Genomic DNA, 21,479 nt, shown 5'->3' on the forward strand with positions numbered 1-21,479 from the left:
TCATCAATGTAGGAGTTTTAAATCATTACAACCGGCATTTTTCTACAGGGTTTTTCAGTTTGGTTGCTTATTTATTTGGGAATTTCTATGATGCATTGGGGCAATATGGAGCAAAACAAAAGGTAATGGAGAGGTAATGATGAAAATTGGAGGGGGTTGTTTTTACGAAGAGGCCTTCTTCTTCTTGTGGGATTTCTTGTCCGAGTCTGCCTCATGCGACCGCTTCTTCTCCTTCTTGGTAATCACGGGGGCACAAGTATCGAAGCCATAGGGCTTGAATCGCATCTGCATACCCTGTGGCTGCTCTCGAATAGGCCACGGTGTGTTTTTTATCTCTTCTCCAATCTGAGTGGTGTCTGGAATTTCAACCTTTTCATCCAAAATGAGCTTATGCTTGATGGGTTTTGGTGCTAATAAACAAGACATCCAAATTAGACCGATTTCACGTCAGGTGAAGATATGCCCAACAAAAAACCCAATTCATAACAGACCGGGGCTACCAGGCAAGCGGCAGGGTCGCCCATCCCGTCTGAATAAAATTAAAATAAACCGGTCCCGTCAACTCCACTCCACTCTCGCTCGTCCCTAATAACTTACCAAATCCCAGTTTGCCTTTTCTCTTCATGTACGGGACCAAGCATCTGAATCCAGACATTTCCTGGCCACCACACAAGATGTTCTCGTCAGATTCTTCCAATGCCTCGGGTACGCGATACATGGAGTACGAAGACGAATGTTTTGAAAGTTTGCCGAGACTCTTCCCAGGAGAGCGATCGCCTGGAAGCTTGAATTTCATTCCGACAAGGTCTGATGAAGTAATCTGCATTGGTGTGGATACGAAGAAGAGATTTCGAATTAGTGTTCCAATTAATTGCGCAACCCTTTTTATCTTAATCGTTCATGATCACGCCTGCCTGATTCCGCTCAAAATCACCTGCACAATTTGAAAAATATACAGGAAGTGTAATTTTTTCCCAAGAAAAAAAAAATAAAGCTTCGATGTCGTCAACAGCCCTTTCCAAAAGCCGAATGCACAAATAAACACCCCCCATAGAAGGTATAAGAAGAGATCAATAAGGTAGATGGAAAAACTCACGTTATGAGGTACCCGAATAAGCCAGAGTTCTTTGCCATCGTCAGCGAGTTGCTCGTAATCAAAGGGTGATGCGTGTGTAGAATTGGCGATTTTGAACATATCTGGAGGTCGATAGCTGTTTGAGAAGAAAATGATCATGATCGCTCGTTAGAGATAACAAAACCTTCTCAAGAGCAGTAACACTGACGTTGGTAATCGTTTGCTTGGCCGAAATTGTACATTGCTTGAAAGGATTTACCGTCATTGAGCGAAAAAAGTCTTACCTGGTGATTGAATCTTCCATGTCGCTGTCGTCGCTAGACACTGTTTCTCTTGTTTTACCCATGCTGGCTGATTCGAAAAGAAAAATGCAATGAGTTGTTCGTTCACTTTGGGCCAAATTTTTTTGCTCCGCGAAAAATAGTGGTCACAAATATTCCACCCTCACATTTTCAAAATAGCGCTGAAACAAAGGTACAGAAGATGATACTCTTTATGCTATCAATTTGAATGGATAAAAACAATATTCATAAGCCTCTATGTAGATAATATGCTATTTTATAAATAAAATTAAAATTGGAACGTTTCTGCTCGAACACTCCAGCCGTTGGCCGATGAAATGTTCTCCACTTCGCGCATAAAGCCGGCAGGGCCACAAGTTTGCACAGCAACTCGCTCGATGGTATGTTGCATAGCAATATCGGTCATAACTTCGTTGACAATTGCTCTCTTGTTATGAAGTGTTAAGCTATTTCCAAGATCCTTGAAGATCTCAGAGCCATTGTCTTGAGACGCTGAGAGGTATATCTCGAACTTGAGATCCAACGGTTGAATGGAAACGGCAGCGAGATCCCGGCAAGCCTTCAATATGGAAACAAAAGCTTCAGCATGTTCTGTTTGATAATAAATTAGTACGGAAAATAAAAAGATGAAGAGACTGATTCAATGACAACATACCAATTTCGCGAATGGACCATACAAAATGAATTGTTTTGGTTCTCACTGTTGCGTAGCCCTTCGATCGTTTTTCAACCAGATCTTTCAAAATAGTCAGAGAAGGAGTGACACCAACGCCTGCGCTGATTAAGACGACTGTTTCATAGTCTTGGAAGTAAACGCTGTTGGCACCAAATGGGCCATCGACCTTGAGTTGGATTTGTTCACCGTTGGCTTGACTGGCAGAGAATAATCGCTTTGTCATGTTACCGATGCCTTTAATATGAATGCTTGCAAAACCAGAGGATACAGCCGTATCATCACTATCATTTTGCGATGACAAAGTTGGAGTATGTGATGAAGATACGTTGGTAGGAGACTTTTTAAACTTCTCATCTTGGAGATCATCCACAACTTCGTTGACTTTGCCAGTTTCAAGAGACTTTTCTTGCTGTTGCTGGACGCTTTCAGTCATGATTTCTGAAATAGTAAAGGGATGCCAGTTCAAACTTTCGTACATTCTACGGAATCCCTTGGATTGACGGATTGCCACGAAGACGTATTGACCAGGAATAAAGCTTTTTTCTAGACCTTCCTTTTTGAATAAAATGCGGGTGAAAGTCTGCTTCTCGTTTGCTTCCACTGCAATAGTGACAGTCTTCTGATAATGGGAATTGTAGTATCGGAAGCCTCTGTCAACTAGCCATAAAAAGACGCCTGGAGCCAAGATAGCCATATCGCCATATTCATGGGCTAGAGCACCAGCTGTGGAGAGCAATATACCGAAAACATGAGAGTAGTAGAAGAACTCAAAGTAACGACGACGGATAGTCTCAAAGGATGTTATATAGAGAATGATGTATCCTAAGGTTGCGATAGTACCAGTTTGTATCTCGAAATTATAAAAGAGAGAAGCTTTGACGGTTCCGTATCTATTATAGGCTTTCCAGCTACATAGTATCGAAAAAGTTAGTTCATGCAACATATTATATGGTTGCTATCGTTGTATCAATTAAACTTACATTTGATATCCAATATGGACGCCTTGCTCAGCAAGTCCAATCCTAGTGTACCAGCGATGGTATGGAACAAGCTCGTCAAAGGAATGGCTTGAAAGTTTGGAAAAGATAGAATTGCGAGTGACCATGATAAAGGCAATTGTGAAATTGACAAGTCCCACATAAGCGCATCGTCGATTGGAAACGTCAGCAACCGGGAGCATGTAGTCTCCAGATAAAGTGAACGGAGCGAAGAAAATGAAGATCAAATTGATAGCCAATAGAGCAACGATATGGCATATCTCCATGACCGAGATACAGTCGGTGATGAATGGAATAGCGATTTTTCTTTTGAAGACACGCTGCCATCCAGGAATCACCTTGAGGGGAGCAACGTCCTGTCCATTAGTCAAGCGCCTGCGTCGAAGGTAAACCAGGCCCCTGTGGATCTGCTCGCCAATGCAATATAGCAAATAGATTCCCCACATGAAGAGACCGTAAGCATATCCGGCCTGTATGCAGACAAATTGGTAAGCGTGGACAATGCACCCATTCAATTTGTTAAATTGAAACTAATTTAGTACCTGAAAGAATTCAGACGTTGCCTTGAATGTAGTAGTAAATAATAGCGCCATGCAATGCAACTAACAATTAGAGGAGAGAGAGGAGTACTGGACCGAGTTGCCTGGAGGATATTTTTTTTTTTTTAGTACGCTAATTTTTTTTATTTTTTTTGGAGTTCAGCAGCTAGTGTAAGGCAACAAGCGAACACAATCTGATCTATAAACAATATTCGCTGCATTCCGATCGTCACCACCCTGCGTTGTACCATTGTTCCGGTTTTGCAGCCATTGCAATCACATTCCGGTGGAGATTTAGGTGGGTGGTGGCACTTGCTAATCAGATTTCATACCCATACCGAAGTTCCGTCCTGTTCATCATCCGACTTTGTAAACGCACAAGACCGCATCTTACTTCTTGACCAGGGGGGGGGGAGAGACATACTGCAGCTACGATTGTTTTAATTACATTGTAAAACAAATAATGCTGCTAGGAGTTTACCAATATCCCTGACTGGTATACAATGGCTTAGCAAAAAGCATCATTGTTATGTCTGAAGAGGGTTATATTGTGCCTCTTTAGTAGATCATTTAACTCGGTTCAGAAGTTATCAGATGAAAAAAAAAGCTTGTGAGCTTTGATTTTCAGAATTCTAAGAATTGGTAGCTTCACTTTTGCGTTCCGTCGTTACTTCATGCGTCGGAACTTAGAGCTTGGGGTGGGGACCGACGGAAACATGCAAGGCAGACTAAGTGTGAATAAAAAAAAACGCCATTGTACTGAAATGACTCGGAGACTCAATGGAGGTTTCGATGTCTAGAAAATCCATAATCGCATTTATTAACAGTTATTATAAAAAACATTACTGCAGATATCTGCGTGTACCTAAGGAAGTGTATGGGAATTTTGGGCTCTTTTAGTACAATTTGAAAATCTCTTCTTTGACAATACTAGTCGAAGTGAGCGTTAGGCAATATGAAGACGATTAAACGTTTAGGTAGAGCACCTACAGAATCTGATAACAATTCGTAATCAACGTTTTCCTCTTCAGGACGATGAATCTCCGTTATGAAGCAACGGTTAGCAACATTCCGCAAATGGAAGGCAGCGTGGGTTAGCGTGAGCGAACGGACATATCAAGATATTGATGATGAGGTTTTTAAGAGCAAGAGCATTATATAGACAGTCATTTAATATAGAAACATCAGTATAGAATAGTATTTTATATATATGATGAAAGACAACTGGGAGAAAGCCAAAGTTGGAGAACACCATCAAAAAGCATTTTTTCCATCTGATAATTTTTTTTGGCGGGCTGGGAAACAATAGGAAAAAAAAAAGATCTGATAAAAAAAATTTCTGGGTCAGCCGGGTCCAGCGTTTGGTGACTCCGCGAAAGAAAAATCAAGGTTACAATAACAACGATACAAGATGATTCCGATCATGGCACGAGATCTTGGCAACAGGTTCATCGGACATTCATAATGAGATTCAGGTCGCAGGCGGTCTGAAGGTCCATTGTCAAGGTTGTTTAAAGACCGCTGCTGAGGAATCTCCTTTATATATCGTCAAATCATCGCACCCTGTAGGTTCAGGAACCACATATTCTTTATACACAAATGACTAAAATCTTTTCACTGGTAATCCTCGTGCTCTCAATGCTTATCGGTATAGCTTCTGCCGTCCCTGCCTTACCATCTCCCTCTGCAAGTTTGAGCCGAGTGTCTCTGGTTGGCAGAGCCGCCCAAGCAGGCCATGGAGGCACTACTACTAATGCTACAACAACCACTACAACTACCACTACTACTAAGAGTAAGAAAAGTAACTTTGTATCTGCTCCCATTCTTGAAAGTGGAACACTGTTCTACGTTGGTCTCGCCGCTACTGTTGTCCTATGGAGCTCAGGAAAGTCTGTAGACTACGCTCTCCAGCGTCAAGAACGGTACGCTCGCTACTTGGCAACCAAATAATTAACTCGAAAAGACTGGGGCTTTTCCAAGTAGATTCCATAAATTTTACATCTCATAGTAGCCTATGTTATAGCATACGCTGCACTTATTTTATCTTACTCTTAGAAGTGTGATTGTATATAGATATATATTAAAGAACAGTATGTCACTCTATTTTTTGAAAAGTGAGCCAATGCGAAAAAAAGATCCTAGTGGTTGAGTTTTGGATAGTACTAATGGCTACAACTTTAAAGACAGGAATTCAACCGGTAGGGATGTTTACAGGTTAAAATGTTTAAATTTTCAGACCACAGATAAGACACCTGGCGGTATAAGATGCCAATTGAGCAATCCTTTTCATTTCATGTAGGATAGTACAATTATAAGGCAAGGATTAGCTAAATCTCCTTCGTGATTGATAGTATTAGCTTCTTAGTTGTGCCATACAGAGCAACCAGTATATTTGTTTGTCCTCTTACTGCCAATGTAGAGCTTGGCTATATTTCATAGATGCGTATCAAAAGTATCACATGTCGACAGTTGAAAATATCGGTCTGCAACACAGTACCGCCATGATTGCTAACTAGCGAAAGACGAATCCAACGTTAGATTCAACATGGCATAAATTAGCCTTCGAATAACATTTTTATTTTTTTTAATGGAGACAAGAATAGACATTGATTTATTTGTTGAGAACAAGACCGTCGAAGCGGGACTTGTACCATTGGATGGTCTCGTCCTAAAAACAGAGCAAAGAATGAGTGAGTTTGTTCCGAATGTTTCCTCAAGTACTAAACCATACTATACCTTCTTGACCTTGTGCTGGATGCCAACGCTCTGCTTGCAGCGGCGTCTGCGGGCAACACGGTAACCGGGGCGGCCCATAACGCAGAAGAAGTCCATACCTTTGAAAACAATACAATTAGAATTCGTTTCATGATGTCTATTTATCATTCATTTTTATGTTACTTACCGTAAATACCGATGGAAGGATCGTACTTGATACCAAGATCGATGTGTTCTTGGATACCGAAACCGAAGTTACCGGTCTCAGAGAAGTTGCGAGCCAAAAGTTCGTATTCCTTGACCTTGAGACCACGCTCAAGAATCTCCTCAGCCTTGGCACCACGGACGGTAACGTGGACAGAGATCTTTTCGTTACGACGGATACCGAAGGTACGGACGGTGTAGCGGGCCTTGGAGTAGACGGGGGTCTGACCGGTCAATTGTTCAAGAACCTTGGCGGCACGAGTAAGTCTGTCACCAGATTCACCGACGCAAATGTTGAGAACCAACTTCTCGAGACGAAGCTCACGCATGGGGTTGGTGGCAGGGGCCTTTTCTTCAGACTAGAAAATAGAAAGGGTTGGAATTAGTTAAAATGGACTACTACCCACACTTGCTCAGGATGCGTGCGAAATCGTAGATGTTGGTAGTAATTTCGATTGTCAAGCTCGAATAAGATGTGAATACAGGAATATTGCCGTTTGAATTATCCTGTATTGTCTACTATGATTTGTAGGTGTCGCCTTGACCGTCGCATTTTTACATTGTGATTGCGAATTCAGAATCACTCTGTCGACATCCGTCTTCTGTCATCCATCAATCCATCCATCCACATTCGCACGCATCCATCGATAGCACTATCAATGACAATAGGATAGATATATACCATGGCTAGTGGAAAATAAAGAGGAGGATCCAATCGTGGCCACTTGGTGGTGTGTTAATATCGCCTACGTTCTGCCAAATCGCCGGTCACGTGCTTCTATTGCGGTTGGCTTCCAGCGTAAAAATCTCCCATTATCCGAGATCATAAAAAAAAATAATATCTTTTGCTTTTCTGCTTGATAATTGGAATGTTTTTATGGTAGTTTGTTATCATTGGAAAATAATAAAAATAACATTAGATTTGTACTAAAGTAGATATATGTGATAATATGGTGGTTGATATACTGTCTAGAGACTAAAACTAGGGAAGCTGTAACCGGCTTGACTCCAGGTGGTTAAATTGGGATTGGTGTACGCGTTGTAGTGCCTAAAGCCCATGGTTAATCGTGGTGATAGTTAAGCGACCTTTCAGCTAAAGAAATTAAAAACTTACATTTTGATGTAATCAGATGTTGGATAGTCCGTTGGATCACAATCAAGACTAACTCTGTCAGGGTGCTGGTAGATCCTAACGTAGTCAACATAGTAATGTGCGGGGAAAGGCAATTTCTTCATGTTGACACTGCCCCAATTATTGGATATGCCGAGATTGAGCACCACCGACTTATAATTAAGCGTGTTAGTCTGAGACGTGTTGAGTCAGAAGCAAATTCAACGAAGTCTAGGTATATCTTACCATTGGTTCCTTGCTGATGAGTCGTTGACCTACGTTTGACTTGGGATTTGGTCCAACCGCCGGTTCTAAAAATCGCCAAGTCTCTCGGCCATCAATCAGCCACCTAACATAGCTTTGCTCTCCGGATGTATCACTGGGAACATATTCAAACGCAAATGTTTGAAATTTTTGACCGTCATACATGTCTGGATCCAAAGCTGTCAAAGCAGAAACTGCTTGTTGAGAATTGCCACCTTTGTAGCCGTTCATGATGGTTTTTCCATTATTTCCGATGGTGGTATTGCTGAGATAGATGTACTTTGAATTAGGCGTGAGTGCGTAGTCAAAAGGTGCAAACTGTCCAGACTGACTGACGGAGCCGACATCGCCACCAAAGTTTCCATCTGCGGAAGCGACTTCGAGAATATCAATTTCTGGCGCTCCGCGACCTATCCCAATGGAAGGGTGATCCCCACTTTTTACACAAGAGTTAAGTTTCTGACCAGGAAGGTAGGAGAATCCGTTTGGCATGGACTGGTTTTTCGTAGCGCCAGCATCGCAGCTGCTATAGGAATATGGCCATACACCATCCGTTGTAGCACCATAGCCTGGGCGACCAAGGTTTCCCATGGTCCAGGCTCCTGGCCAAAATCCGCCGACATCCGGAGGACCAGGCAATGAAACGTTCACTGTTATACAACGTAAGAGATCATATAATGATGAGCATAGGTAGTTGAAATGATTTTTTACCTTCAATTAAGCCGCCAGTAAAACATAGTTTGTTCCATGACTGTAGCATTCCGCTGGCAAAATCTAAGTTATGCAATTCCCTTTGCGATAAAGTAATGACTAGATTTCCACCAGCTGTAGTAACAGCATCTGGTGTATACCATTCCAAGTCGTTAGTTGCCCAATAATGCAAATCAGCAGCTTCCCTAATTGACATTAAGAATACATTAGCTGGCCCTCGCTCAAAATGGCACAGATGAGATCGCTTAGCAGGTTTGTGTAGCTCACCAAAATGGATCTTCTCCCGGATAAAAAGTTCGGTTAGGCTTATTAAATTCGTCTGAAAATACAAGTTTCCAAGTCTCTCCATTTAGCGAAGTTTTGGTGCGAGCATTGGCGGGCGTGTCGGAATCTATAACTGGCACTCCACCTGGTATCAGTGGAATAGTCGTTGTCGGAGGAACAGTAGAATTCCAATTGTTTGCTTTTTCAGCAGCAGCTTGGCGCTCTTGATTATTCTTGGTGACTGACAGGCCTATTGGTAGTCCCATAAATACTCCTACGAGACCCATCAAAACAAGAAGGACAGCGGAGGTGTTTAACAATCCTCTCAAACTGAGTGTGATGTGCTGTTGGACAGTTGTATCGAAATCTTTATCGGCCAAATCTTTCTGCAGATCTTTGGTGTAGGGATTCTCATCGCTAAATGTGTGATATGATAGAGTCTGGACCGCAGTGTTAGTTGGAGATGCTTCGCGAGATGGCGATGAACGTGGGGTTCCAAGAAGCCGCTGTTGAGATAGATTTGTTTGTTCAAAGGTGTGGTTGGATCGATTTGAACGACTCTCGGAATCCGATAATGAGGGGCGTATATCCGGGTATGAACTTGGTGATGGCAACGGCATACTATGTCTCCACAAATCGTTGAAAAAGAAGGAGAAGGCAACAGAGAGGTTCGGGTGTGAATAATTTTTGTTTTCGAGGTATGGTGCTACCTCTTTGGTTTCAAGCGATATCCGAGTGAGACCTAAGGGTATACAAATTTTCAACGTGGAATTTCATTGGCCAATTTTACAAAATGGAAGTTTCATTATAACACAGATGGATGAGACATGGCCTCTGACATCCTATTCGAGCCCTTCTCTCTCTATGAATGAAAGAGACCGGAATTCGGGGAGTAGCAACATTTTCTCCATCAACATAAGAATTTGGAAAAAAGGGAATGGCGTCACCATCCAGTTTATTGTCTATCCAACATTACGCTTTTTTTACATTGTCATTGAGATCTTTTCTTAATATAATTACAGTCTAGTCGTCTTCTTGATTATGAGTAACTTCATATCGCTTTCCTCGAATACCCCAGATACCCCAATTTGCGCATATTGCCTGAGTTAGATCCTGTAAGTTGATGTCATGTTTGAGACTCTTGAAGTGATTCTCCGTCGGCTTCAAAATCCAATCAAAATCTTCCCCATGATCCTCTTCAACAGCCTTGACATCCGTTTGTACATCAGTCTGATCGAATCCAGTGATAAACATAGCACACTTCGTGTCCAATGCCTTAGCAATGGATGGCTTCCATGCTTCACGTGAGTCGGGATGGCCGATGCCAGGAGCAAACAGGAAGTATATATCACGATATGGGTCGAATGAACCAATCTTTTCGTGGTAGTCGTGGTACATAGCATTGTCGTATGTAAAAGTCAATCGATCGTTCAAGAAGGTCGTGTATGGCTCTCGGTTAGGAGGAAGCGTGTCAGGACCAATGAAATGAAGATGGAATGGGGTTTGGGGAAACAAGTGCGACAATTGAAGCCAGATATGAGGAGGCAGGGTAGACTCTGCTCTAGCACCAAGTAAATAGAGATTCACCGTCTCAGTTTTCAGCATGGTAACACCATCCTTTGCCAATATAACCTTAGGATAAAGAATAGAGCGAATAGCTACCATGGAGTAAGTTTAGTAAGTTATGGCGGTTAAATGATAAGATGTATGATATCGCGTATATGACAAGTGGGTTACCTGCAAGCGATCTGAGGCCTTCGGGAGTAACCTGCTTCTTGTATGGAGATGACTCGTGCAATACAGAACCAATTGTGATGGGATATGTCAGCAGTTTGGAGACATGTCGCATGTTCCTGTCGGAATCCATGGACGGGAAACTTCGGGTATAGAAGAAGACATCCCAGTTTGCCATATTGATAGCTTCATCAAAACCTTGGGCACCTAGTAAATAGTCGAATATCAGCATACCTGTAAAGATAATGAAACTAATACATGAGGCACAATCTTACTTGGAAATTCAAACTCTTTCATTGGTCGGCCGGAACGAAGGTCATGTTCATCTTCGTTATGTTCACGAAGGATGCCACATATCTTGTCATGCTCAGCTTTGCCTTTATGGTAATGTTCCTCGCAGCAATGCGTGGGATGTCCACAGTCAGGGCATTCAAATTCAGGGGAGTGCATGGAAGCACGGTCGCCGTGGTGCTCTTCGTTGCATACAGGGCATGTCCCGTACTTTTTGATGATAGTAGCTCTGTCACGGATTTCAGGTATCGGTGACTCGGACAGTGGGTGAAATAAATTGTCTTGGGACAAGATAGGCTGTTTGATACTAGTACTTTGGTCATTATCGCCCTTGCTGGCAAACAAGCTCTTGATTGACAGCGGTCGAGTAATGATACGTGTGGTGCTGTTCAGAGAGGGCTTGAGTACTACTGCGGATTGTGCCATACGAGCTCGAGATGCCAATGCCACCCTGATGGCGGCTGGCCTCAGCATACGTAAGGAATTCATGTATGTCTGCTGGAGGGGATTGAGCGATAGACTTCAAAAAAAAAAAAAAGGAAGTCAACAAAAAGAATAAACAACAATCTCAGGTAGGTATCAAAACGTTTTGAAACATATTTTGCTGTAATTTGAGCCCAGTCAGAATTCTATGAATTACAGTTCTATGGGTGAAGATATGATGGCTGTTGGACTCGAATCGGTTTCCATAAGATCATCTACATCTAAAAGACTATTATGTTCGCTTGCGGATTCTTCTAGACTTTCGTTATTATCGCTTCGCAGCCTGCTGCTAGATCTTGTTCGTTGTGGACTTGTATCTCTTTGAGCAATTCGTCGACTTGACCGAATACCGGTTCTCACTGAAGTGTTTTCATCCTCCAACTCCTCATATTCGTCATCTTCAACTTCATCATCGTACACGTTGTCATACCGGTAGCTTACAGGTCTTCGACTGCGTGATCGAAGGGTCATTGGATCGTTCATGAACGGCAAAGCCAATAGTCGCTCTTTTGATTGTTTTTTTCGTTCCACCTTCTCGCGCGCCGCAATGCTTTCTTCGATGTTAGGTATTACTCGATTCGTTAGTTTCATGTACAGTTGCTTCTCTGTTCGACTCTTGGTCTCTGCAATTTCCTCAGTAAATGCCCTCAATTCCTCCAACGTATTTGCGACTGTAATTGTATGAAACGGATTAGAAGGTCTAACAATTCAAGTCTGTTGATCTTTTAAGAATGTTCTTTACCGATCTCCCATTGTGATCGTTCCTCTGTCTTAGCACCATGCTTCTCGCGCCATAGTCTGGCGGAATCACCAAATTGCCAATAAACGCGTTTTTTGGAATCAATCCCAACAGGCAAAACGTCGATTGGATTGCTCTCTTGATAGCGATTCCCCCGACAATGTTTGTCCATGAGAGCTCTTATAGCAACGCAGTCTTCCAGCTGCCATTCCACTAAGGAGCGCAATATTTCTAACTAATTACATAAGAAATTAGATTAGGGTCCCCATATAATGTTGACGTATGCTTCGCGTTGGAAATTATTACCTTGACGATAGGTTCTAACGTGTCAAAGTCGGTGCTTCCAGCAATTGGATTGAAATGGAGCAAAAAATCAGATGCCTTAATTTTTGCTTGTAACAGTTCGAACAATCCTCGTCGTATAGTCGCTGTGCTAATGGGATATTTTCTCGTCAAATAGCGTCATTCATGATTATACATGTCAACATCTGTGCATACTCATATATTTTCTTTCTGTTGAGAGCGTTGCTGGTAAAACAACAAATCAATTGGTCTATTAGATCGCTTTTGATTCTTGACATGAGGGCTTGTTCGAGATCCTATCAGGGAAATAAATGTCATCAGTACATTTTACGCATACGAGTTGCTTCAAAATGTTTACATACTCCTGGTTGAAAGTCTGGACATGGGTGCAAAGCTGGAACGTCTAACCACAAGAATTTGCATGCGAAAGCATGAATGAAAGCAATATCCCAATACCCAACAATGGAGGCGGACGAGTTGTCTGGAACGTCGTCAACTTTATCTACGTGACGCGAAGTATCGATATCCGTATCTATGCCTGTGTTTTCTTGATCATTGAGCATCATACGGAAGAGATCAAACGTGATCTGGAAATTCACTTGTCGGTTGTGATCCCTTTTGTTTCAAAACCCCGTCACGTAAAATCAGGATACAAGTAATCATGCGTTGCCTTCAATAAAAGATGTGGTTTATTGTTGATGCCATTGCATCCTGTATAACAAAGTACACTCCCAATATATATTTATTTGAGAGGGACGAAACGAGAAGAGTGAGTGGCACCAATACCGGGGCGACCGTGCTTAACGGGCTTGTAGGAGATGCTAATGCGGACAGATATTAGAAAACGTACGAAGTCGGTGAAAGATATATCTTGTGAGGGATACTTACGAGAACTCAGCGAGGTAGTGACCAACCATCTCGGGCTTGATTTCAACTTGGTTGAAAACCTTACCGTTGTAGATGGCAACGACGGAGCCAATCATCTCGGGAACGATGATCATATCACGAAGATGGGTCTTGACGGTGGTAGGCTTCTCGTTACCAACAGCCTCCTTCTTGGCAGCACGGAGCTTCTTAATGAGACCCATGGGCTTGCGCTTCAAACCACGTTGGAATCTTCTGCGAGCACGGCAGTGGACGAGCTCCATGAACTATGGTGACATATATTTGCATAAGACGACACTATCTTAATTGTTTGTTCCTGATCCTCATATTCTTACCTGCTCAGAAGAGAGGTCCAAAAGTTGGTCGAGGTCGACACCGCGGTAAGAGAACTTACGGAAAGTTCTGCGCTTTTGAGTAGTCTGTTCCTGGTCAGCCTATCGAGGTAGAAAAGAAGATGGTCAGTTCTATGATGACATTTGGAATAGACGGCTTATGCCAGTAAAACGAGATGGAGTATGGCGCAAATACTATAGCTGTTGAAGACGTGTGTGTTTGATGTTGTGTGTTGAATGTGGCCATGGCGTTGCCTTCATTGACATTACAGCGAATTCAACATTAAAAAGTTGGTAATGGTTGGCTGTCTTTCTTTCTGCATCCATCCATCCATCCACCCAACAACATCATCCCTGGATGATTAGACATATTTCTATCATGGTATATAGGTATACTCACCATATTCAAAGAAAAGGAAGATTGTGGATTTCCAAAGTAATCCATCTGAAGTACTGACGACTCGCTAGAAAATGAAACTCCGTGGTTTCCATTTTTGGCAAGTCGAGACTACCTGTCGTTAACTTGTTGTATGAACGTAGATTTGAGTGAAAGCAAACGAAGCCAATTCAGTAACACTATGAATGGCAGGTAAAGTTTCAATGAGAATTATGGAAATTGGTATGAAGTTTCTGCGTCGTCTAGCAAGCATCATGTATAGAACCATGTACTGCGTCCTATACCTTGTTACCTGAAGAATAAGTCTACGTAGTGGCATTCCGTTCTTCAACATAATAAAATCCTTCAATTAATCTTTGGTACATGTCTAGACCTGATCTACCTTCTAGGACACCCGTTCCGATTACAAAAGGTAGCGTTTGGCACAATATTGTAATTTTGTCATCAATTCATGTGACGTAAAACGCTCGCTAGCAAATTTTTTTTTCTTCAAAAGCCACCCTTCTCAACAACCATAGATCGTCCTCTTCTTTTCACCACACATAAAAGTAATTTAAAATGGGTCGCATGCACGCTCCTGGAAAGGGTATCTCTAGCAGTGCCCTGCCTTACCGCCGTACTCCTCCTTCCTGGGTCAAGACCACCCCCGAGGAAGTCTGCGAACAGATCTTCAAGCTCGCCAAGAAGGGTTTGTCTCCTTCCCAGATTGGTGTCATTCTTCGTGACTCCCACGGTATTCCCCAAGTCAAGGGTGTTACTGGTAACAAGGTCCTCCGTATCTTGAAGTCCAACGGTCTCGCTCCTGAGATCCCCGAAGATTTGTACCAGCTCATCAAGAAGGCTGTCTCCGTCCGCAAGCACTTGGAGCGCAACCGCAAGGATAAGGACTCTAAGTTCCGTTTGATTCTTATCGAGTCTCGTATCCACCGTCTTGCCCGCTACTACAAGACTGCCGGTCAATTGCCTCCCAACTGGAAATAGTATCCTTTTTTTGACGCACATGCACTGCACTTTGTTTTACAGCTTTTGGTAGATGCGATGATGAGAAATCTCTCGCTCCCAATATTGAATTGGCCGATTGGACATTATGACAGAGTGTAAATGCTACAACCGCTTTTTTCTGAAAAGTGGCTTGTTTGCATGCTCGATAATTGTCTACCTTGACCTCTTTTTTTTTTCTCTCTTACAGTGAGTCCGCCACCGCTTCCGCCATGGTCGCTTAATTTCCACAAGCCACTACTTTTACATGTTGGTCGACAAGAACCCCTTTGGTCTTTGGTTTCGACATTTGCAAGGATCTTTGTGATGTTTACATTGCCGCTTATACCGCTGAGACAAAGGTAGCGTACTGGTTCGACTATGAACGTAATAAATCATCGACAAATTTTTGTCTACATGTTATGCGTGTTTGAGGGAGGATTGGGGTGGGTTAATATAGACTCGTATATTTGTATACAATCAGGCATTGATGGCAATGACGAAAGAACTATTGATTACTCGAGAACACATAATACATGTGAGTTGTATTCACACTGTCCGAGCCTTTTATCAATCCTGATTATAACAAATAAATGCAAGGAAACTTTTTTTCCACATACAAAAACATATTCCATTCGATTCAATGTTCTGTGTTGAAATTGCTGACATCCAGTGTGTTATACTGATTCAGGCGCAAGGAAAAGCAAATAACTAGAATGATAAATTCGTATAGCGATGTATTTGCCGTAAAGTAACACTTTAATCCTATGATTAAATAAAAAATAATAATAAAAAGACAACGAAAAAATTGCGCAACAATCGCTGCTGTCAATAACCCGGGGGACTGTCTTCTCAATAGCCATGTACCGAGATATCAAGCCAGCCGAAGCACCATCAGGGTGGACGCCCGATGTGGTGTGTATCGACCGTCTGGTATGGTCGCCAAAGATACCAGCCGAGCTGAAAAGCATGTTTATGCCCAAACCAGGAGCTCTTGAACCTCCAGCAACCTTTATAAACGAGAATGTCAATGTCGTTGGAACTTACAACAATTCCCCCAAAGTCACACGAAAGAATGTCAAGATAAAACGCATCACCGATCCAAAACACCCATGCTGTGGAGCATACGGCCTATATGCTGCCCAAACTCTGGCTCCCAAACAGCTCATTATAGATTACATTGGCATCGTCGAATACCGTGATCAGTATGACCCCAAGTCGGACTACGTACTGCGATTTGGACCTGATCTATCTATCGATGCCGGCCGGTATGGAAACGAAGCGCGATTCTGTAATGATTTCCGAGGTATAGGTGAAAAACCAAACGTATGCTTCTTGAATTATCAGGATGAGCGTACAAAGGCCATTCGGGTTGGTATTTTTGTCCAAAGTACCAAGGAAAAAATCAAGAAAGGCGATGAGCTGGTAAGCATTTCTCTTGTAAGAAGTATGCTGTTGGCAGAAATTAACCGGTTGCAATTCACAGCTTGTTACCTATGGAAAAAGCTTCTGGACAAAACGCGGTGTACAGTTGAAAAATCAGTCGAACACTGAACCATAAGCTCATGATGATTTAAATGCCATTCCAATAGTATATAGTTCTCACACTTCAACTCTTTTCATGTAATCCTACAATAATTATATTCCTCGATTTAAAACCAAAATGTAAAAGCAAACATTCATAATTACAATCTGACTTTATGCATTTCTCTTTTCAAGTATTACACTACAAGGCCTAATTACAAAGAGAGACCCATGAACTTTCTCTTCTGGAAACACATCCACCATTTGGATGGTTTGCCATCGACATAGACACGGTCAACTAGTCGGACAGCCATCTCTTGACGGAGTTGTTGTATGTAGATACGAAGTTGATCTGTTAATGGTTCAATAATTAATGAATGCGAATAAGTGTGACTACATCTCTTTCCCGCGCTTATTACCTGCTTGGCCTCTATCTGGGGGATGCGAGTACATGGCATTCAATGGAAAGGTTGCATCACCGGGAATAGCAAAGTTGGTAACGGCCAAGGTGCTCAATTGTTTGACCGCGTCTCCCTGCGATGGTGACTTGGCAAGCTTGCCCAAGCACTCGGATATAAACAAGATGAGATAGATGAGCACTCGATCAGCGTTTCCCTTGATTTCAAAGTTGCGGAATAAGCAGTTTGCTCGGAATAAGTTTAAAGCCTCGTCTATAATGTCTTCAGTACTTGGGTCCGCTGCAATATATAAGAAATCCCGTTAGACCTGACAATTTTTTCCTTCGACATCATACATGCATTATACTGACCCATAGGAGCATTTCCTCTGACTTTAGTTTTGATAGGAAGAATGAAGAAATTGCCAATCGACTGGAAGTCGCCGTCATTAAACTGGGAATGATATGCCTAATTGTGTATAAATGGGTTAGGAACACTTGCTGATGTTGACTCTCTCCATTTCGCGCTCATCCAGTCCAAGTCGTCAAGTTCAGAGTACTAAACACGAAGAGCATTTGACTCTAGACCGGTGGGCTACCTGCTCATAATCCAACGATACTCACAGGCATGATGACCGAGTTCAAGTTCGTAGCATTCCGCTGCCTTCGGCATCTGAATTTTTTGTACTGGGCATGACGTCGGTGACGGCACCTGCCCAAGCGGTACATCCGCTGAACTTTCCATTGAACACTCACTGTGGCCATCGATACTCATGGCTTACAGAATACATTACTGGCCTCAATATATTATGCGCTCAAATAAGCATGTATAGTGTCCTTCCTTACTAAGCCAAGAAATTGATATTTGTGCGTCTACAATTCTCATTTCATGACGAACCTTTCTTGGCAAGCGCTTCGCACTGACTTCTTATAATTTATGGTACTAAGGTATCAAGTGTATAGAGCTCAATTATGTAAGTAATATGATTGAGGCCGTCCGCATAGCCAAACTTTTTGCTTTCAACAAATTAAACATTTTCAATGCTTCGCTGAAAAGATAAAATGTAGGGAGAGGTGTTTTGTTTAATCATTGGGTAATGTACTGAGATAATGAAAGTAGATATGATTGAGAATTTTCAGAAAGAAAAAAATAAGCAGCATTGATGAAGAATATTTATGTACATGGCTGTTAGGATAGGGTTGCCTATGATGATTGCCCTGTGATTTTGGGTGATGTGCCTTCGCTACGTGGTCCGTTGCTGAGCTGAACTACTTGTAGTGGATCATGCGATCCAAACCTCGCGCGTTTTGATGGAACCGTACGAGATCGGCTGAGTGCTTTCGCTTTCCTTTCTTCGCCGCCAATAGAGCCAGTTGAGCTGGCAAAGGATAGTCGATTAAGCTCATGCTGTTGTTTGCGGTAGATATCCAATGGAGTCCCGCGTCTTTGGGGTAACGTGCTTGGTTGTGACTGGCTATCATTGCTCGTTGTAGTGGAATCTGGTGTTGGGTTTTTATTGTCCAAAACATACCAAGCCTTCTTCGGCATATTGAAATGTTCATGGTGTTCTATCAGGAACTGTATGACCCTTTGCGAAGTCTTGTAATGGGCAGGGTTCATAGCATGCTCAGAAGAACATAAAATGCCGGGCGTGAATACTGACGCGAGGTTGGAAGCATCCATACGAGTTGTTTTCTGATTTTGTACAAAAAGGGCCATGAGGTCCAATAGATATAACAAGAGGTATTGATGATCTTGTGGCAGTTGATCCAATAGTCCCTGGTAAGCCTCCACTTTTTCTTGCTCACTTATCGGTTGATCTATGACCCAGTATCTTTTTTGGTCAGCTTTGTACTCCTGTACAGCCAATCCGGTCAAGTAAACGGCTAACTATATCACTACTTACCAATCACGTCACGAAATACTTGGTAAAAGCTCGACACAATGACAGGCTCAGGTAAGTAGTTGAGAAACCGTCGAAGTACGCTGGCAGCGTCGTGAACGGTGAAGCCTTCCCAATCCAACTGACTCCCGTAATCCGGAGGTGTATCGAATATCCGCTGCAGGTCACCTATCCTCCTTGCACTACGAGGTAATAACTGCATATAAGTCAACCATACAGGAACATGAAATTTTTGATTGAAATACAAATACCTGCCGGACATCCGGAAAATACCCTCTGTATAGAGCCCTGAATATATGCCAAGAATTTCAGTATAAGGTGTCTATAATATGCTGAGGAAATATATCAAAATTTGAGTAGCCAAGATATACCTCGATCTTTCAAAAAGGAGCCACATTTGGCAACAATGCAAGGAACAAATCCCACATATTGTACATTGCAATCCACATAGGCTATGGCTGCGTGAGCATATTGAATGCTCTCGGTCAAAGGAACTCCAAAAACTAGAAGATATGGTCTGAGTAGGCACAGGATGAGGTTGGATCATGGTCTGGGCTGAAACACTAACCTAGCTGTTGTTGAGGAACTTGTTGTGGGTTGTTGGCCGTGGTAACCTTCCGCCACCAAGATCTGAAAGCATTAGAGCCTTCTTTGTCTTTGGGTTGTGGCATCTCCATTTCGAAAGATAAAAGAGGGAAAAGGTGCCCTAACTTTTTTAGTTGGAATGGAGAGGTAGAAAAAAATAAAGAGGAAGCAACTGGAAAAAATTATAAAAATTGCTTTGTGGTGTTGTTGTTGCACACATTCCACAACCCATCAGGCATGGCTGAGCAGCAAGACATTGCCCTCCAAACATTTAACGAATTAGGGTTGACGGCTTCCGATAAAGTATCCAAGCAACAAGAGTCAAGTTTTGAAAATCTCGACTTCTCGCCTCAAGACATCTTAAGCCCTTCATCTATTGGAGCTTCAAATGTGACAGATGGAAGTACTTTATTACCCAGTGTTCACGAAGAAGGCTCAACCTTGCTCAACAGCAGCAAAGAGAAGAGAACTACCACGAGTCCCAAGAAGACTCAAGAGCGATATCCAACATCCAAACCATCAAGTCGGTCAAAAAGTCAAAGAAACTACCAAGTGTTTCCTGGAAGAAACCGGTTCTTCTGCGGAGGTCGCGTCATGACCAGTCGTGAATACTATGCATTTGCGCTTGCTCTTATACTACTAATTGCACCCTGTGCATTATTTGGTGTCTTCACGTAAGTAGCGAAGTAGTCGTATTCTCATGTTGGGGGTTAATAAGCTATTTGAAATGTAACCTTAATCATTCGTTTGCATAGTTGTCCCTGGATTTGGTTCAATGTTCATATCGCGGTTCCAATCGTATACGCCTATTTATTCGTTCTTGCTCTTGCTTCCATGTTACGAACCAGCTGGACTGATCCCGGTGTAAGTGTAGACTAATCAGTCTGTCATACCTATCTGTCATGAGCTTGTCTAACCATACAACATATATAATTTAGATTATCCCTAGAAATTTAGACCCCTCTCCACCGCTGGATGATTTCGATGACCGCCATTCATTTGCCTACGGAACAACGCTTGATCGACGAATCCCTGTTGTTAAAAAAGTGGTTGTAAAGGACCACATTGTAGACCTAAAGTATTGTGATACGTGTCGTATTTATCGACCTCCGCGGGCCAGCCACTGTCGACAATGCGACAACTGTGTTGGTATGTTTACAATGAGTATGTATACGTTGCTCCTCTACATCGTAACTGATTACCCTTTCATAGAAAATGAAGACCATCACTGTGTTTGGCTCAATAACTGCATTGGCCGAAGAAATTACCGGCCGTTTTTCATCTTTATCAACACTGCCTCCGTCCTGTGCCTGTATACCCTAGGATTCTCCATTTATCACGTCATCACGCTTTATCTTCAAGGAGATCCAGAGCGAAATTTTTTGAATGCAGTACAACAGGCTCCAGTCAGCTTTGCTCTCATCATTTTGTGCTTCATATTGATGTGGAGTGTTGGAGGTTTGACCGGATATCACTGCTATCTTGCTCTCAGCGGTGTCACCACGCATGAACAGGTAATGTCCTTTTGTCAAGCTGCGTTGTAGGTTTCAGTACGTATATTTACTCCGCATGCCTCTCTTTTTTTATTGCATTGCGCTTCCTTTATCTTAGCTCCGAGCGAATATCATGCGCGATTCGACAGATATCAATTTGTTCAGTTACAACAGCTCAATCCGAAATCTAGCTTACATCCTTTGTAGACCTACTACGAAAAGGTAAGTACTCTGATAGACTTTTCCTTATATATTGCCTTGCGACAAATGTTCTAAATGCATTCCCTTCTCAGCTTTTTGCGACGTCGTAAGCCAGTGGAAGTCGAAGGTGATAGACAACTCAGAAGTGTAGTAACATCCCAGGAGTGATATGTATTATTGTAGACGTAGTTGCGATTTTAATTTGTTACAAGATACCCTAGTTGTTACTTTTATATTTATATTACAATGTTAGTACTCTGCAACTTGGCAATAATGGCTAGTCCATGATGTCGTCTTCAGTTTCAGAGTATCACATCTAAAATACACTAGCATACCCATGGCTCAACTGAAGCTGTTCTTTCAATTTTTCCGTT

At 42.3% G+C, this 21,479-nt stretch overlaps 13 protein-coding genes across 13 annotated transcripts; 4 read left to right on the plus strand and 9 right to left on the minus strand.

Annotated features, from left to right (window-relative positions):
- Positions 1-2: 2 nt before the first annotated feature.
- K450DRAFT_244299 (uncharacterized protein) lies at positions 3-1,515 on the minus strand. The gene is made up of 4 exons (XM_051589557.1): positions 1,097-1,515; positions 598-820; positions 343-410; positions 3-228 (listed from the first exon to the last, which is right to left on the minus strand). The coding sequence occupies exons 1-4, from the start codon at positions 1,232-1,234 to the stop codon at positions 163-165; spliced, it is 495 nt and encodes a 164-aa protein (XP_051443961.1). The 5' UTR covers positions 1,235-1,515; the 3' UTR covers positions 3-162.
- Positions 1,516-1,537: 22 nt separating this feature from the next.
- On the minus strand, positions 1,538-4,020 carry K450DRAFT_244308 (uncharacterized protein). Its single transcript, XM_051589558.1, has 4 exons — positions 3,594-4,020; positions 3,034-3,521; positions 2,033-2,961; positions 1,538-1,968 (listed from the first exon to the last, which is right to left on the minus strand). The coding sequence occupies exons 1-4, from the start codon at positions 3,642-3,644 to the stop codon at positions 1,646-1,648; spliced, it is 1,791 nt and encodes a 596-aa protein (XP_051443962.1). The 5' UTR covers positions 3,645-4,020; the 3' UTR covers positions 1,538-1,645.
- Positions 4,021-5,123: 1,103 nt separating this feature from the next.
- Positions 5,124-5,710, plus strand: K450DRAFT_244311 (uncharacterized protein). The gene has a single exon (XM_051589559.1). The coding sequence runs from the start codon at positions 5,190-5,192 to the stop codon at positions 5,538-5,540; it is 351 nt and encodes a 116-aa protein (XP_051443963.1). The 5' UTR covers positions 5,124-5,189; the 3' UTR covers positions 5,541-5,710.
- Positions 5,711-6,071: 361 nt separating this feature from the next.
- On the minus strand, positions 6,072-7,226 carry K450DRAFT_244315 (uncharacterized protein). Its single transcript, XM_051589560.1, has 4 exons — positions 7,192-7,226; positions 6,493-6,868; positions 6,327-6,424; positions 6,072-6,258 (listed from the first exon to the last, which is right to left on the minus strand). The coding sequence occupies exons 1-4, from the start codon at positions 7,192-7,194 to the stop codon at positions 6,202-6,204; spliced, it is 534 nt and encodes a 177-aa protein (XP_051443964.1). The 5' UTR covers positions 7,195-7,226; the 3' UTR covers positions 6,072-6,201.
- A 134-nt stretch (positions 7,227-7,360) lies between these two features.
- K450DRAFT_244318 (uncharacterized protein) lies at positions 7,361-9,133 on the minus strand. The gene is made up of 4 exons (XM_051589561.1): positions 8,596-9,133; positions 7,867-8,534; positions 7,624-7,793; positions 7,361-7,557 (listed from the first exon to the last, which is right to left on the minus strand). The coding sequence occupies exons 1-4, from the start codon at positions 8,942-8,944 to the stop codon at positions 7,479-7,481; spliced, it is 1,266 nt and encodes a 421-aa protein (XP_051443965.1). The 5' UTR covers positions 8,945-9,133; the 3' UTR covers positions 7,361-7,478.
- Positions 9,134-9,775: 642 nt separating this feature from the next.
- Positions 9,776-11,419, minus strand: K450DRAFT_244322 (uncharacterized protein). The gene is made up of 3 exons (XM_051589562.1): positions 10,869-11,419; positions 10,597-10,800; positions 9,776-10,517 (listed from the first exon to the last, which is right to left on the minus strand). Exons 1-3 carry the CDS (start codon positions 11,371-11,373, stop codon positions 9,883-9,885), a joined length of 1,344 nt encoding a protein of 447 aa, XP_051443966.1. The 5' UTR covers positions 11,374-11,419; the 3' UTR covers positions 9,776-9,882.
- Positions 11,420-11,450: 31 nt separating this feature from the next.
- K450DRAFT_244327 (uncharacterized protein) lies at positions 11,451-12,996 on the minus strand. Its single transcript, XM_051589563.1, has 5 exons — positions 12,772-12,996; positions 12,605-12,705; positions 12,413-12,539; positions 12,110-12,341; positions 11,451-12,038 (listed from the first exon to the last, which is right to left on the minus strand). Exons 1-5 carry the CDS (start codon positions 12,973-12,975, stop codon positions 11,521-11,523), a joined length of 1,182 nt encoding a protein of 393 aa, XP_051443967.1. The 5' UTR covers positions 12,976-12,996; the 3' UTR covers positions 11,451-11,520.
- A 1-nt stretch (position 12,997) lies between these two features.
- On the minus strand, positions 12,998-14,055 carry K450DRAFT_244334 (uncharacterized protein). The gene is made up of 4 exons (XM_051589564.1): positions 14,027-14,055; positions 13,630-13,728; positions 13,298-13,560; positions 12,998-13,230 (listed from the first exon to the last, which is right to left on the minus strand). The coding sequence occupies exons 1-4, from the start codon at positions 14,027-14,029 to the stop codon at positions 13,152-13,154; spliced, it is 444 nt and encodes a 147-aa protein (XP_051443968.1). The 5' UTR covers positions 14,030-14,055; the 3' UTR covers positions 12,998-13,151.
- Positions 14,056-14,581: 526 nt separating this feature from the next.
- Positions 14,582-15,246, plus strand: K450DRAFT_175746 (uncharacterized protein; the record flags this gene model as incomplete). Its single annotated transcript, XM_051584225.1, has 2 exons — positions 14,582-15,003; positions 15,213-15,246. The coding sequence occupies 2 exons, from the start codon at positions 14,582-14,584 to the stop codon at positions 15,244-15,246; spliced, it is 456 nt and encodes a 151-aa protein (XP_051443969.1).
- A 491-nt stretch (positions 15,247-15,737) lies between these two features.
- K450DRAFT_244349 (uncharacterized protein) lies at positions 15,738-16,895 on the plus strand. The gene is made up of 2 exons (XM_051589565.1): positions 15,738-16,426; positions 16,488-16,895. The coding sequence occupies exons 1-2, from the start codon at positions 15,863-15,865 to the stop codon at positions 16,560-16,562; spliced, it is 639 nt and encodes a 212-aa protein (XP_051443970.1). The 5' UTR covers positions 15,738-15,862; the 3' UTR covers positions 16,563-16,895.
- K450DRAFT_244352 (uncharacterized protein) lies at positions 16,648-17,568 on the minus strand. Its single transcript, XM_051589566.1, has 4 exons — positions 17,547-17,568; positions 17,295-17,391; positions 16,945-17,223; positions 16,648-16,877 (listed from the first exon to the last, which is right to left on the minus strand). Exons 1-4 carry the CDS (start codon positions 17,550-17,552, stop codon positions 16,741-16,743), a joined length of 519 nt encoding a protein of 172 aa, XP_051443971.1. The 5' UTR covers positions 17,553-17,568; the 3' UTR covers positions 16,648-16,740.
- Positions 17,569-17,746: 178 nt separating this feature from the next.
- On the minus strand, positions 17,747-19,560 carry K450DRAFT_244356 (uncharacterized protein). The gene is made up of 5 exons (XM_051589567.1): positions 19,395-19,560; positions 19,198-19,329; positions 19,078-19,114; positions 18,830-19,008; positions 17,747-18,743 (listed from the first exon to the last, which is right to left on the minus strand). Exons 1-5 carry the CDS (start codon positions 19,501-19,503, stop codon positions 18,127-18,129), a joined length of 1,074 nt encoding a protein of 357 aa, XP_051443972.1. The 5' UTR covers positions 19,504-19,560; the 3' UTR covers positions 17,747-18,126.
- Positions 19,561-19,613: 53 nt separating this feature from the next.
- Positions 19,614-21,358, plus strand: K450DRAFT_244361 (uncharacterized protein). The gene is made up of 6 exons (XM_051589568.1): positions 19,614-20,085; positions 20,167-20,275; positions 20,350-20,560; positions 20,624-20,925; positions 21,023-21,126; positions 21,198-21,358. Exons 1-6 carry the CDS (start codon positions 19,649-19,651, stop codon positions 21,271-21,273), a joined length of 1,239 nt encoding a protein of 412 aa, XP_051443973.1. The 5' UTR covers positions 19,614-19,648; the 3' UTR covers positions 21,274-21,358.
- Positions 21,359-21,479: the final 121 nt, after the last annotated feature.

Source organism: Umbelopsis ramanniana (assembly GCF_025399195.1).
Source record: "Umbelopsis ramanniana AG unplaced genomic scaffold K450scaffold_33, whole genome shotgun sequence".
Classification (NCBI taxonomy): domain Eukaryota; kingdom Fungi; phylum Mucoromycota; class Umbelopsidomycetes; order Umbelopsidales; family Umbelopsidaceae; genus Umbelopsis; species Umbelopsis ramanniana.

Coding starts and splice junctions, on each gene's coding strand:
- K450DRAFT_244299 (XM_051589557.1), bottom strand. CDS start 1,234: ATGATCATTTTCTTCTCAAACAGCTATCGACCTCCAGATATGTTCAAA. Junction 821..1,096: donor TTATTCGGGTACCTCATAAC/GTGAGTTTTTCC, acceptor ACACCAATGCAG/ATTACTTCATCAGACCTTGT. Junction 229..342: donor TTCCAGACACCACTCAGATT/GGAGAAGAGATA, acceptor ACCAAGAAGGAG/AAGAAGCGGTCGCATGAGGC.
- K450DRAFT_244308 (XM_051589558.1), bottom strand. CDS start 3,644: ATGGCGCTATTATTTACTACTACATTCAAGGCAACGTCTGAATTCTTT. Junction 3,522..3,593: donor CAACGTCTGAATTCTTTCAG/GTACTAAATTAG, acceptor GTCTGCATACAG/GCCGGATATGCTTACGGTCT. Junction 1,969..2,032: donor ATGGTCCATTCGCGAAATTG/GTATGTTGTCAT, acceptor ATTATCAAACAG/AACATGCTGAAGCTTTTGTT.
- K450DRAFT_244311 (XM_051589559.1), top strand. CDS start 5,190: ATGACTAAAATCTTTTCACTGGTAATCCTCGTGCTCTCAATGCTTATC.
- K450DRAFT_244315 (XM_051589560.1), bottom strand. Junction 6,425..6,492: donor TCCTTCCATCGGTATTTACG/GTAAGTAACATA, acceptor TTGTTTTCAAAG/GTATGGACTTCTTCTGCGTT. Junction 6,259..6,326: donor TCCAGCACAAGGTCAAGAAG/GTATAGTATGGT, acceptor CTCTGTTTTTAG/GACGAGACCATCCAATGGTA.
- K450DRAFT_244318 (XM_051589561.1), bottom strand. CDS start 8,944: ATGGAGAGACTTGGAAACTTGTATTTTCAGACGAATTTAATAAGCCTA. Junction 8,535..8,595: donor TACTGGCGGCTTAATTGAAG/GTAAAAAATCAT, acceptor GTTGTATAACAG/TGAACGTTTCATTGCCTGGT. Junction 7,794..7,866: donor TCATCAGCAAGGAACCAATG/GTAAGATATACC, acceptor CTTAATTATAAG/TCGGTGGTGCTCAATCTCGG.
- K450DRAFT_244322 (XM_051589562.1), bottom strand. CDS start 11,373: ATGAATTCCTTACGTATGCTGAGGCCAGCCGCCATCAGGGTGGCATTG. Junction 10,801..10,868: donor GAAAGAGTTTGAATTTCCAA/GTAAGATTGTGC, acceptor ACTATTTACTAG/GTGCCCAAGGTTTTGATGAA. Junction 10,518..10,596: donor AGGCCTCAGATCGCTTGCAG/GTAACCCACTTG, acceptor ACTCCATGGTAG/CTATTCGCTCTATTCTTTAT.
- K450DRAFT_244327 (XM_051589563.1), bottom strand. CDS start 12,975: ATGATGCTCAATGATCAAGAAAACACAGGCATAGATACGGATATCGAT. Junction 12,540..12,604: donor AACAGAAAGAAAATATATGA/GTATGCACAGAT, acceptor ATATCCCATTAG/CACAGCGACTATACGACGAG. Junction 12,342..12,412: donor CGTTAGAACCTATCGTCAAG/GTAATAATTTCC, acceptor TTATGTAATTAG/TTAGAAATATTGCGCTCCTT.
- K450DRAFT_244334 (XM_051589564.1), bottom strand. Junction 13,561..13,629: donor TGGACCTCTCTTCTGAGCAG/GTAAGAATATGA, acceptor ATGTCACCATAG/TTCATGGAGCTCGTCCACTG. Junction 13,231..13,297: donor CACTACCTCGCTGAGTTCTC/GTAAGTATCCCT, acceptor TGTCCGCATTAG/CATCTCCTACAAGCCCGTTA.
- K450DRAFT_244349 (XM_051589565.1), top strand. CDS start 15,863: ATGTACCGAGATATCAAGCCAGCCGAAGCACCATCAGGGTGGACGCCC. Junction 16,427..16,487: donor TCAAGAAAGGCGATGAGCTG/GTAAGCATTTCT, acceptor TGCAATTCACAG/CTTGTTACCTATGGAAAAAG.
- K450DRAFT_244352 (XM_051589566.1), bottom strand. Junction 17,224..17,294: donor CAGAGGAAATGCTCCTATGG/GTCAGTATAATG, acceptor TATATATTGCAG/CGGACCCAAGTACTGAAGAC. Junction 16,878..16,944: donor CCCAGATAGAGGCCAAGCAG/GTAATAAGCGCG, acceptor AACCATTAACAG/ATCAACTTCGTATCTACATA.
- K450DRAFT_244356 (XM_051589567.1), bottom strand. CDS start 19,503: ATGGAGATGCCACAACCCAAAGACAAAGAAGGCTCTAATGCTTTCAGA. Junction 19,009..19,077: donor ATTTTCCGGATGTCCGGCAG/GTATTTGTATTT, acceptor ATTACCTCGTAG/TGCAAGGAGGATAGGTGACC. Junction 18,744..18,829: donor AGTATTTCGTGACGTGATTG/GTAAGTAGTGAT, acceptor ACTGGGTCATAG/ATCAACCGATAAGTGAGCAA.
- K450DRAFT_244361 (XM_051589568.1), top strand. CDS start 19,649: ATGGCTGAGCAGCAAGACATTGCCCTCCAAACATTTAACGAATTAGGG. Junction 20,276..20,349: donor CCAGCTGGACTGATCCCGGT/GTAAGTGTAGAC, acceptor TATATAATTTAG/ATTATCCCTAGAAATTTAGA. Junction 21,127..21,197: donor TGTAGACCTACTACGAAAAG/GTAAGTACTCTG, acceptor TTCCCTTCTCAG/CTTTTTGCGACGTCGTAAGC.